General features: G+C 37.6%; 1 protein-coding gene across 1 annotated transcript in view; it reads right to left on the bottom strand.

Annotated features, from left to right (window-relative positions):
* DNAH6 (dynein axonemal heavy chain 6) overlaps positions 1-12,454 on the bottom strand; it is a 292,253-nt gene that overhangs the window by 193,964 nt on the left and 85,835 nt on the right. The window contains exon 16 of the mRNA XM_004271618.3: positions 9,449-9,577. Within this exon, the coding sequence (XP_004271666.2) occupies positions 9,449-9,577 (129 nt within the window). The remainder of the gene's footprint in view (positions 1-9,448; positions 9,578-12,454) is intronic.

Below are 12,454 nucleotides of genomic sequence, written 5' to 3' on the forward strand. Positions count from 1 at the left end.
AATCTCCAGGAGGTTGGTTGCACAGAAACTGTGAGCTTTGCCATAAGCTGGGGCTTTAAACATTGCATACAATAGCAGCAAAATACACATTCTTTTCAAGTGCACGCAGAACATTCCCCAGGATAGATCATATGATAGGCCACAAAAGAAGTCTTAACAAGTTTAAGAAGTCTGAAATCATATTATCTTTTCCAGCCACAATGGTATGAAAATAGAAATCAACAACAAGAGGAAAGATGGAAAATTTACAAATATTTGGAACCTAAACACCACACTCCTGAACAACCAATGGCTTATAGAGGAAATCAAAGGGAAATAAAAATAAATATCTTGAAACAAATAAAAATGGAAACACAGCACACCAAAACCTATGAGATGCTGCAAAAGTAATTCTGAGAGGGAATTTTATAGTAATAAATGGATATATTAAGAAAATAGAAAGACCTCAAATAAACAACTTGACTTTACACAGCAAAGAACTAGAAAAGGAGAACAAGCTAAGCCCAGAGTTAGCAGAAGAAAGGAAATAACAAGGATCAGGGTGGAAATAAAAAAAATAGAGAACAGAAAAACAATAGAAAAGATCAATGAAACTAAGAGCTTTTTTTCTGAAAAGATAAACAAACCTTTAGCTAGACTAAGAAAAAAAGAGAGATGATTCAAGGAAATAAAATCAGAAATGAAAGAGGAGACATTAAAATCTACACCTCAGGGGGCCCTTCAAGATGGCAGAGGAGTAAGACGTGCAGATCACCTTCCTCCCCACAAGTACATAAAAAATACATCTACATGTGGAACAACTCCTACAAAACACCTACTGAACACTGGCAGAAGACATCAGACTTCCCAAAAGGCAAGAAACTCCTCGCCTACCCAGGTAGGGAAAACGAAAAAAGACGAAACAGAGACAAAGAATAGGGACAGGACCTGCACATCGGGGAGGGAGTTGTGAAGGAGGCAATATTTCCACACACTAGGAAACCCCTTCACTGGTGGAACCCTGCTGGAGTGAGTTGGGGCTGGGAGCTGAGGCTCGGGCTTTCAAGATCAGATCCCAGGGAGACGATGGGGGTTGGCTGTGTGAACACAGCCTTAAGGGGGCTATTGTGCCACAGCTAGCCAGGAGGGAGTCTGGGAAAAAGTCTGGAACTACCTAAGATGCAAGAGACCATTGTTCCGGGGTGCGCAAGGAGAGGGGATTCAAAGCACTGCCTAAATGAGCTCCAGAGATGGGCGCGAGCCACAGCTATCAGTGCAGACACCAGAGACAGGCATGAAATGCTAAGGCTGCTGCTGCAGCCACCATAAAGCCTGTGTGCAAGAACAGGTCACTATCCACACCTCCCCTCCTGGGAGCCTGTGCAATCCGCCACTGCCAGGGTCCCGTGATGAAGGGACAACTTCCCCGGGAGAACACATGGCACGCCTCAGGCTGGTGCAACGTCAGGCTGGTCTCTGCCGCCGCAGGCTCGCCCTGCATTCTGTACCCCTCCCTATCCCAGGCCTGAGTGAGCCAGAGCTCCCTAATCAGCTTCTCCTTTAACCTCCTCCTGTCTGGGCAAAGAACAGACACCAGAGGGTGACCTACATGCAGAGGTGGGGCCAAATCCAAAACTGAACCCCAGGAGCTGTGTGAACAAAGAAGAGAAAGGGAAATTTCTCTGTGCAGCCTCAGAAGCAGCGGATTAAATCTCCACAATGAACTTGATGTACCCTGCATCTGTGGAATACCTGAATAGACAACAAATCATCCCATAATTGAGGCGGTGGACTTTGAGAGCAAATGTAGACTTGGGGTTTGCTTTCTGCATCTAACTTATTTCTGGTTTTATGTTTATCTTAGTTTAGTATATAGAGCTTACTATCATTAGATTTGTTTATTGATTTGGTTGCTCTCTCTTCCTTTGTTTTTCATATATATATATATATATATATATATATATATATATATATGTTTTCCATTTTCTCTTTTTGTGAGTGTGTATCTGTATGCTTCTTTGGAGATATTGTCTGTATAGGTTTGCTTTTACTATTTGTTCTAGGGTTCTGTCTGTTTGATTTTTTTTTCTTTAGTTTAGGTTTTAGTGCTTCTTTTTATAGGTGGATTTGTTTATTGGTTTGGTTGCTCTCTTCTTTCTTTAATTTTTTTAATTTTAACAAAAAAATTTTTATTTTAATAACTTTATTTTATTTTTCTTTCTTTCCTCCATTTTCTTTTGAGCCATGTGGCTGACAGGGTCTTGGTGCTCTGGCTGGGTGTCAGGCCTGAGGCTCTGAGGTGGGAGACCAGAGTCAGGACACTGGACCACCAGAGACCTCCTGGTCACAGTAATATCAATCAGCGAGAGCTCTCCCAGAGATCTCCGTCTCAATGCTAAGAACTAGATCCACTCAATGACCAGCAAGCTCCAGTGCTGGACACCCATGCCAAAGAACTAGCAAGAAAGGAACACAGCCCCACCCATTAGCAGAGAGACTGTCTAAAATCATAATAAGTTCACAGACACCCTGAAACACACAACAGGACATGGTCCTGCCCACCAGAAAGACAAGATCCAGCCTCATCCACCAGAACACAGGCACCACTCCCCTCCACCAGGAAGCCTACACAACCCACTGAACCAACTTTACCCACTGGAGGCAGACACCAAAAACAATGGGAAGTACGAACCAGCAGCCTGTGAAGTGGAGACCCCAAATGCAGTAAATTAAGCAAAATGAGAAGAGAGAGAAATATACAGCAGTTGAAGGAGCAAGGTAAAACCTCACCAGACCAAACAAATGAAGAGGAAATAGGCAGTATACCTGAAAAAGAATTCAGAGTAAAAATAGTAAAGATGATCCAAACTCTTGGAAATATAATGGAGAATAAAAGAAAGGATTAACAAGGACTTAGAAAAACTAAAGAGCAAACAAAGAATGATGAACAACACAATAAATGAAATTAAAAATTCTCTAGAAGGAATCAGATGAAGAACACAATAAATGAAATTAAAAATTCTCTAGAAGGAATCAATAGCAGAATAACTGAGACAGAATGGATAAGTGACCTGGAAGATAAAATAGTGGAAATAAGTACCGTAGAGCAGAATAAATAAAAGAGAATGAAAAGAATTGAGGACAGTCTCAGAGACCTCTGGGACAACATTGAGTGCATCAACATTCAAATTATAAGGGTCCCAGAAGAAGAAGAGAAAAGAAAGGGACTGAGAAAATATTTGAAGAGATTACAGTTGAAAACTTCCTTAATATGGGAAAGAAAATAGTCAGTCAAGTCCAGGAAGTGCAGAGAGTCCCATAAAGGATAAATCCAAGGAGAAACATGCCAAGACACATATTAATAAAACTGTCAAAAATTAAATACAAAGAAAAATATTAAAATCAGCAAGGGAAAAGCAACAAATAACATACAAGGGAATCCCCATAAGGTTAACTGCTGAACTTTAAGCAGAAACTCCGCAAGCCAGAAGGGTGTGGCAGGATATACTTAAAGTGATGAAAGGGAAAAACCTACTACCAAGATTACTCTACCCAGCAAGGATCTCATTCAGATTCAATGGAGAAATTAAGACCTTTACAGACAAACAAAAGCTCAGAGAATTCAGCACCACCAAACCAGCTTTACAACAATGCTAAAGGAACTTCTCTAGGCAGGAAACACAAGAGAAGGAAAAGACCTACAATAACAAACCCAAAACAATTAAGAAAATGGTAATAGGAACATACATATCGATAAATACCTTAAATGTAAATGGTTTAAATGTTCCAACCAAAAGTCACAGGCTCACTGAATGGATACAAAAACAAGACCCATATATATGCTGTCTACAGGAGACCCACTTCAGACCTAGGGACACATACAGACTGAAAGTGAGGGGATGGAAAAAGACATTCTATGCAAATGGAAATGAAAAGAAAGCTGGAGTAGCAATTCTCATATCAGAGAAAATAGACTTTAAAATAAAGACTATTACAAGAGACAAAGAAGGACACTACATAACGATCAAGGGATCAATCCAAGAAGAAGATATAACAGTTGTAAATATTTATGTAGCCAACATAGGAGCAACTCAATACATAAGGCAAATGCTAACAGCCATAAAAGGGGAAATTGACAGTAACATAATGATGGTAGGGGACTTTAACACCCCACTTTCACCAATGGACAGATAATCAAAAATGAAAATAAATAAGGAAACACAAGCTTTAAAGGACACATTAAACTAGATGGACTTAATTGATATTTATAGGATATTCCATCCAAAAACAAAACAATACACTTTCTTCTCAAGTGCTCATGGAACATTCTCCAGGATAGATCATACCTTGGGTCACAAATCAAGCCTTGGAAAATTTAAGAAAATTGAAATTGTATCAAGTATCTTTTCTGACCACAAAACTATGAGACTACATATCAATTACAGGAAAAAAATCTGTAAATAATACAAACCCTGGAGGCTAAACAATACACTACTAAATACCCAAGAGTTCACTGAAGACATCAAAGAGGAAATCAAAAAATACCTAGAAAAAAATGACAATGAAAACACGATGGCCCAAAACCTATGGTATGCAGCGAAAACAGTTCTAAGAGGGAAGTTTATAGCAATACAATCCTACCTCAAGAAACAAGAAAAACCTTAAATAAACAACCTAACCTTACATCTAAAGGAACTAGAGAAAGAAGAACAAACAAAAGCCAAAGTTAGCAGAAGGAAAGAAATCATAAAGATCAGATCATAAATAAATGAAAAAGAAATGAATGAAATGATAGCAAAGATCAATAAATCTAAAAGCTGTTTCTTTGAAAAGATAAACAAAATTGATAAACCATTAGACAGACTCATCAAGAAAAAAAGGGAGAAGACTCAAATCGATAGAATTAGAAATGACAAAGGAGAAGTAACAACTGACATTGCAGAAATACAAAGAATCATGAGAGATTACTGCAAGCAACTATATGCCAATAAAATGGACAACCTGGAAGAAATGGACAAATTCTTAGAAAAGCACAACCTTCCGAGATTGAACCAGGAAGAAATAGAAAATATAAAGAGACCAATCACAAGCACTGAAATTGAAACTGATTGAAAATCTTCCAACAAACCAAAGTCCAGGACCAAAGTCCAGATGGCTTCACAGGCAAATTCTATCAAACATTTAGAGAAGAGCTAATACCTATCCTTCGCAAACCCTTCCAAAATATAGCAGAGGCAGGAACACTCCCAAACTCATTCTACAAGGCCACCATCACCCTGATACCAAAACCAGACAAAATGTCACAAAAAAAGAACTACAGGCCAATATCACTGATGAACATAAATGCAAAATTCCTCAACAAAATACTAGCAAACAGAATCCAACAGCACATTAAAAGGATCATACAGCATGATCAAGTAGGGTTTATCCCAGGAATGAAAGGATTCTTCAATATATGCAAATCAAAAATGAGATAAACCATATTAACAAATTGAAGAATAAAAACCATATGATCATCTCAATAGATGCAGAAAAAGCTTTCAACAAAATTCAACACTGATTTATGATAAAAACCCTCCAGAAAGTAGGCATAGGTAACTTACCTAAAGATAATAAAGGTCATATATGACAAACCTACAGCCAACATCGTTCTCAATGGTGAAAAACTGAAATCATTTCCACTAAGATCAGGAAAAAGACAAGGTTGTCCTCGCTCACCACTATTATTCAATGTAGTTTTGGATGTTTTAGCCACATCAATCAGAGAAGAAAAAGAAATAAAAGGAATCCAAATCGGAAAAGAAGAAGTAAAACTGTCACTGTTTGCAGATGACATGATACTATACATAGAGAATCCTGAAGATGCCACCAGAAAACTACCAGATCTAATCTACCAGAAAACTACTAGAGCTAATCAATGAATTTGGTAAAGTAGCAGGATACAAAACTAATGCACAGAAATCTCTTGCATTCCTATACACTAATGATGAAAATCTGAAAGAGAAATGAAGGAAACATTTCCATTTACCATTGCAACAAAAAGAATAAAATACCTAGGAATAAACCTACCTAAGGAGACAAAAGACCTGCATGCAGAAAACTATAAGACACTGATGAAAGAAATTCAAGATGATACAAACAGATGGAGAGATATACCATGTTCTTGGATTGGAAGAATCAACATTGTGAAAATGACTGTACTACCCAAAGCAATGAACAGATTCAATGCAATCCCCATCAAACTACCAATGGCATTTTTCACAGAACTAGAACCACAAATTTCACAATATGTATGGAAACAAAAATGATCCTGAATAGCCAAAGCAATCTTGAGAAAGAAAAACAGAGCTGGAGGAAGCAGCCTCCCAGATTTCAGACTATACTACAAAGCTACAGTAATCAAGAAAGTATGGTAGTGGCACAAAAACAGAAATATAGATCAATGGAACAGAATAGAAAGCCTAGAGATAAACCCACACACATATAGTCACCTTATCTTTGATAAAGGAGGCAAGAATATACAATGGAGAAAAGACAGCCTCTTCAATAAGTGGTGCTGGGAAAACTGGACAGCTACATGTAAAAGAATGAAATATGAACACTCCCTAATACCATACACAAAAATAAACTCAAAATAGATTAAAGACTTAAATGTAAGGCCAGACACTATAAAACTCTTAGAGAAAAACATAGGCAGAACACTTTATGACATAAATCACTGCAAGATCCTTTTTGACCCATCTCCTAGAGAAATGGAAATAAAAACAAAAATAAAGACATGAGACCTACCTAAGGAAACTTAAAAGCTTTTGCACAGCAAAGGAAACCATAAACAAGACCAAAAGACAACCCTCAGAATGGGAGAAAATATTTGCAAATGAAGCAACTGACAAAGGATCAATCTCCAAAATATACAAGCAGCTCATGCAGCTCAATATCAAACAACAAACAACCCAATCCAAAAATGGGCAGAAGATCTAAATAGACATTTCTCCAAAGAAGATATACAGATTGCCAAGAAACACATGAAAGGATGCTCCACATCAGTAATCATTAGAGAAATGCAAATCAAAACTACAGTGTGGTATCACCTCACAACGGTCAGAATGGCCATCATCAAAAATCTACAAATAAATGCTGGAGAAGGTGTGGAGAAAAGGGAACCCTCTTGCACTGTTGGTGGGAATGTAAATTGATACAGCCACTATGGAGAACAGTATGGAGGTTCCTTAAAATCTAAGAGTAGAACTACCCAGCAATCCCACTACTGGGCATATACCCTGAGAAAACTGTAATTCAAAAAGAGTCATGTACCACAATGTTCATTGCAGCTGTATTTACAATAGCTATGGCATGAAAGTAACCTACATGTCCTTCAACAGATGAATGGACAGATGAATGAAAGAAGTTGTGACAAATATATAAAATGGAATATTACTCAGCTATAAAGAAAAAGGAAATCGAGTTATTTGTAGTGATGTGGATGGACCTAGAGTCTGTCATACAGAGTGAAGTAAGTCAGAAAGAGAAAAACAAATACCGTACACTAACACACATATATGGAATCTAAAAAAAAAAAAAGGTTCTGAAGAACCTTGCAGCAGACAGGAATAAAGACACAGACATAGAGAATGGACTTGTGGACATGGGGAGGGGGAAGGGTAAGCTGGGACGAAGTCAGAGAGTGGCATGGACATATATACACTAACAAATTTAAAAGAAATAGCTAGTGGGAAGCAGCCACATAGCACAGGGAGATCAGCTCGGTACTTTCTGTCTACCTAGAGGGGTGGGATAGGGAGCGTGGGAGGGAGATGCAAGAGGGAGGGGATATGGGGATATATGTATAGCTGATTCACTTTGTTATACAGCAGAAACTAACACACCACTGTAAAGCAATTATACTCCAATAAAGATGCTAAAAAAAAACCTTACACCTCAGAGATACATATGATCATAAGAGACTCCTCTGAATAAGTATATGCCAATAAATTGTATACCTTTGCAGAAATGTATAAATTGCTAGAAACATACTGCCCACCAAGACTGAATAAGGAAGAAACAGAAAATCTGAACAGACCAATAAGGATAAGAAGATTGAATGAGTAATCCAAAACCTCCCAGCACAGAAAAGCCCAGGACCAGATGACTTCACTGGTAAATTTTACCAAACATTTGGGGGGAGAAAAAAGAATTAATGCCAATATTTCTCAAACTTTTCCAAAAAAATTGAAGAGGTGGGAACACTACCAAACTCATTTTACAAGGCTAGCATTACCCTGACATTAGGGATCTGGCCTTGACTTCATTAAGAATTAGAGATGATTTCCTAGGCCAGTTAGGCCTTCACTCCTATCCTCCTAATGACTGAGAGCTGCAGAGGAAGGTTGATATGAGGTGATCCTAAAGGATCGTAAAGTATAGATATGGAACGTGGAAGGAGGGAGACACACTTCTATTTCAGGCTCTGGCTCAAGCAAGGCTATTCTTTCTGACCCAAGAGTGCCCACCTGTTAGTTATAGCCGTTATCAAGCAATATTTCTGCCACAGCTCCCGTCCTACTGCATACTTTCCTGTCTTACAGGTCAGTTAACTAATCTGGGAAAAACTATGAACCCTAATTCTCTCATGCACAAACCTCCTGAATCAAGTATTGTACCAGTTGCATTGTCTAGTGCCAGGTCATTATTTTGCAGGTTGCTCCACCAAGCCCTGGGATCTGGAGTGGACACTCAGACTGCTCAGACCACTTTCTGGCCATCCATTTGGGGCTATGGAAGAGACAGGTGCATCCCCATGTGAGGTCCATGCACTCCGCTGAAACTTTTGGGGAACTGATTAACCCCTCCCTCATTGCTGGTGGCCCTCTGGATTTGATCCTAGGAATCTTTTCTATTTTCTTTTCTTTTTGGTCTCTCTAATAGCTGTTCAGAGCACTTATATCTCTCACTCATTTCTCTTCATTTTTTTGAGGCATATCTTTTAGCTTTTTAAACCTACCCTTTTTGTATCCATCTTTGCCCTGGCTTAGCCAAATTGTCTTCTTTCATCAAACTGGCACATCAAACCAGGGCAAATTAGGCAATATTGATGGAATCATAATACACACATGAATGTAAAAGAAGCTTGAATATTATTTAAGGAAGAATAGAGGGGTTTTAATTGACCACATTTAAAAATCCACATACATTTTAACATAGAAGCTACAGTCCCTGGTCTGAGGGTTTGTCTAAAATTCACAATTACTTTTTAATTAGAAAGACATTTTGTCTAACCTGTGTACTAATCTTTAAACACTTCAAAGGCAGAGAACATGTCATATTTTGTATTTCAGATTGTTCCAGCACAGTGACTAGCACATTGGTGTCCAAACATTGAATACTTACAGTCACATTATTGAAAATGCGTATGCACCAATGCCATTTCTATGCACATATTTTAGAAACATATGTGTAGAGCTGTCATTACCTTAAAATTCTTCTGATAGGATTTATACTGAAATGCACGTATTTGAAGATCATCTAGAACTGACTGCAGATCATTCAACATGACGTTTACTTTGTCTTGGTCAGCGTTAATATCCAAAATCTGTGGATCCTGTAAAATTAAGATAGGTTTTGATTACTCATTCCTATTTTGATGTATACCATCAAAATAAATGAATTAATAAACGTTTTCAAAAAATATTTCTTCTAATTCTCTTTTCACTCTAATTTTTAGAAAATATATTAAAATTGTTGTTTTTCTGTATTTAAAGCAATGCATATACATTGTAAAAATTACAGAAATGTATAAAGAAGTAACTTGGGGATAATATTGCTTTTAAAGAATACCTAATACATTTTCCCTCATCTGTTTTCATTTATTACATTTGTTTCAGCTAACGTGACTTCAGGTAAGGAGAGGTGAATACAATATGGAAAAGAAAGAAGAAAATATGATATAAGGAAAATTATCATTTTACAATAAAGGAATAATTACAATTTATGGGACTTCCCTGGTGGCTCAGTGGTTAAGAATCTGCCTGCCAATTCAGGGGACACAGGTTCGAAACCTGGTCCAGGAAGATCCCACATGCCACGGAGCAACTAAGCCCATGGGCCACAACTACTTAGCCTGTGCACCTAGGGCCCATGCTCCTCAACAAGAGAAGCCACCACAATGAGAAGCTTGCACACCACAATGAAGAGTAGTCCCTGATCGCTGAAACTAGAGAAAGTTTGCACACAGCAATGAAGACCCAATGCAGCACACACACACCCCCAAAAAACGGAATGATTACAATTTACAATAAAGGTATGATTCTATTTAATTGAAGTTCATAAAAAGGCAAAACCAATTTATGGCTTTAGAATTCAAGGTAGTGGCTGCCTTTGGAGAGGAAGGAAGGGTTAGTGACTAGGGGAGACACTAAGGATGGCAATAGCAATAGTTCTTCATCTCAGTAGTGGACACATGGATGTGTTCACTTTCTGAAAACTCACTGACTTGTACACTTATTACACTTATGTACAGCTTCCTCTGTGCAAAAATACAAAAATACTTCAATACAAAAGTAAAAACAGAGATAGCTGCATCCACCAGAGGGCAGACAGCAGAAGCAAGAACTACAATTCTGCAGCCTATGGAATGAAAACTACATTCACAGAAAGACAGACAAAATGACATATGTACCAGATGAAGGAACAAGATAAAACCCCAGAAAAACAACTAAATGAAGTGGAGATAGGAAACCTTCCAGAAAAAGAATTCAGAATAATGATAGTGAAAATGATCCAGGACCTCAGAAAAAGAATGGAGGGAAAGATACAGGGGATGAAAGAAATGTTTAACAAAGACCTAGAAGAATTAAAGAACAAAGACCTAGAAGAATTACAGAACAAACAAACAGAGATGAACAATACAATAACTGAAATGAAAAATACACTAGAAGGAATCAATAGCAGAATAACTGAGGCAGAAGAATGGATAAGTCACCTGGAAGACAGAATGGTGGAATTCACTGCTGCAGAACAGAAGAAAGAAAAAAAAAAAATGAAAAGAAATAAAGACAGCCTAAGAGACCTCTGGGACAACATTAAAAACACAAATATTCACAGTATAGGGGTCCCAGAAGGAGAAGAGAGAGAGAAAGAACCCGAGAAAATATTTGAGGAGATTATAGTTGAAAACTTCCCTAACATGGGAAAGGAAATAGCCACCAAAGTCCAGGAAGCGCAGAGTCCCAGGCAGGATAAACCCAAGGAGAAACATGCCAAGACACATAGTAATCAAACTGACAAAAATTAAAGACAGAGAAAAATTATTAAAAGAAACAAGGGAAAAATGACAAATAACATACAAGGGAATTCCCATAAGGTTAACAGCGGATTTCTCAGCAGAAACTCTACAAGCCAGAAGGGAGAGGCATGATATATTTAAAGATGTGAAAGGGAAGAACCTACAACCAAGATTACTCTAATTGGCAAGGACCTCATTCAGAATTGATGGAGAAATCAAAAGCTTTAGAGACAAACAAAAGCTAAGAGAATTCAGCATCACCAAACCAGCTCTACAACAAATGGTAAAGAAACTTCTCTATTAAGAAAAATGGTAATATGAACATACATACTGATAATCACCTTAAATGTAAATGGATTAAATGTTCCAACCAAAAGTCACAGACTCACTGAATGGATACAAAAACAAGACCCATATATATGCTGTCTACAAGAGACCCACTTCAGACCTAGGGACACATACAGACTGAAAGTGAGGGGATGGAAAAAGATATTCCATGCAAAGGGAAATCAAAAGAAAGCTGGGGTAGCAATTCTCATATCAGACAAAATAGACTTTAAAATAAAGACTATTATAAGAGACAAGGAAGAACACTACATAATGATCAAGGGATCAATCCAAGAAGAAGATATAACAATTGTAAATATTTATGCAGCCAACATAGGAGCACCTCAATACATAACATAACAGGGTAAATCGACAGTAGCACAATAATAGTAGGGGATTTTAACACCCCACTTTCACCAATGGACAAATCATCAAAAATGAAAATAAATAAGGAAACACAAGCTTTAAAGGATACATTAAACAAGATGGACTTAATTGATATTTATAGGACATTCCATCCAAAAACAACAGAATACAATTTTTTTCTCAAGTGCTCATAGAACATTCTCCAGGATAGATCACATCTTGGGTCACAAATCAAGCCTTGGTAAATTTAAGAAAACTGAAATCATATCAAACATCTTTTACAACCACAACGCTATGAGATTAGAAATCAATTACAGGAAAAACACGTAAAAAACACAAACACGTGGAGGCTAAATGATACACTACTAAATAACCAAGAGATCACTGAAGAAATCAAAGAGGAAATAAAAAAATACCTAGAGACAAATGACAACGAAAACATGACAATCTAAAACCTATGGGATGCAGCAAAAGCAGGTCTAAGAGGGAAGTTTGTAGCAA

This window comes from Orcinus orca, chromosome 13, assembly GCF_937001465.1.
Source record: "Orcinus orca chromosome 13, mOrcOrc1.1, whole genome shotgun sequence".
In the NCBI taxonomy this organism is placed as follows: domain Eukaryota; kingdom Metazoa; phylum Chordata; class Mammalia; order Artiodactyla; family Delphinidae; genus Orcinus; species Orcinus orca.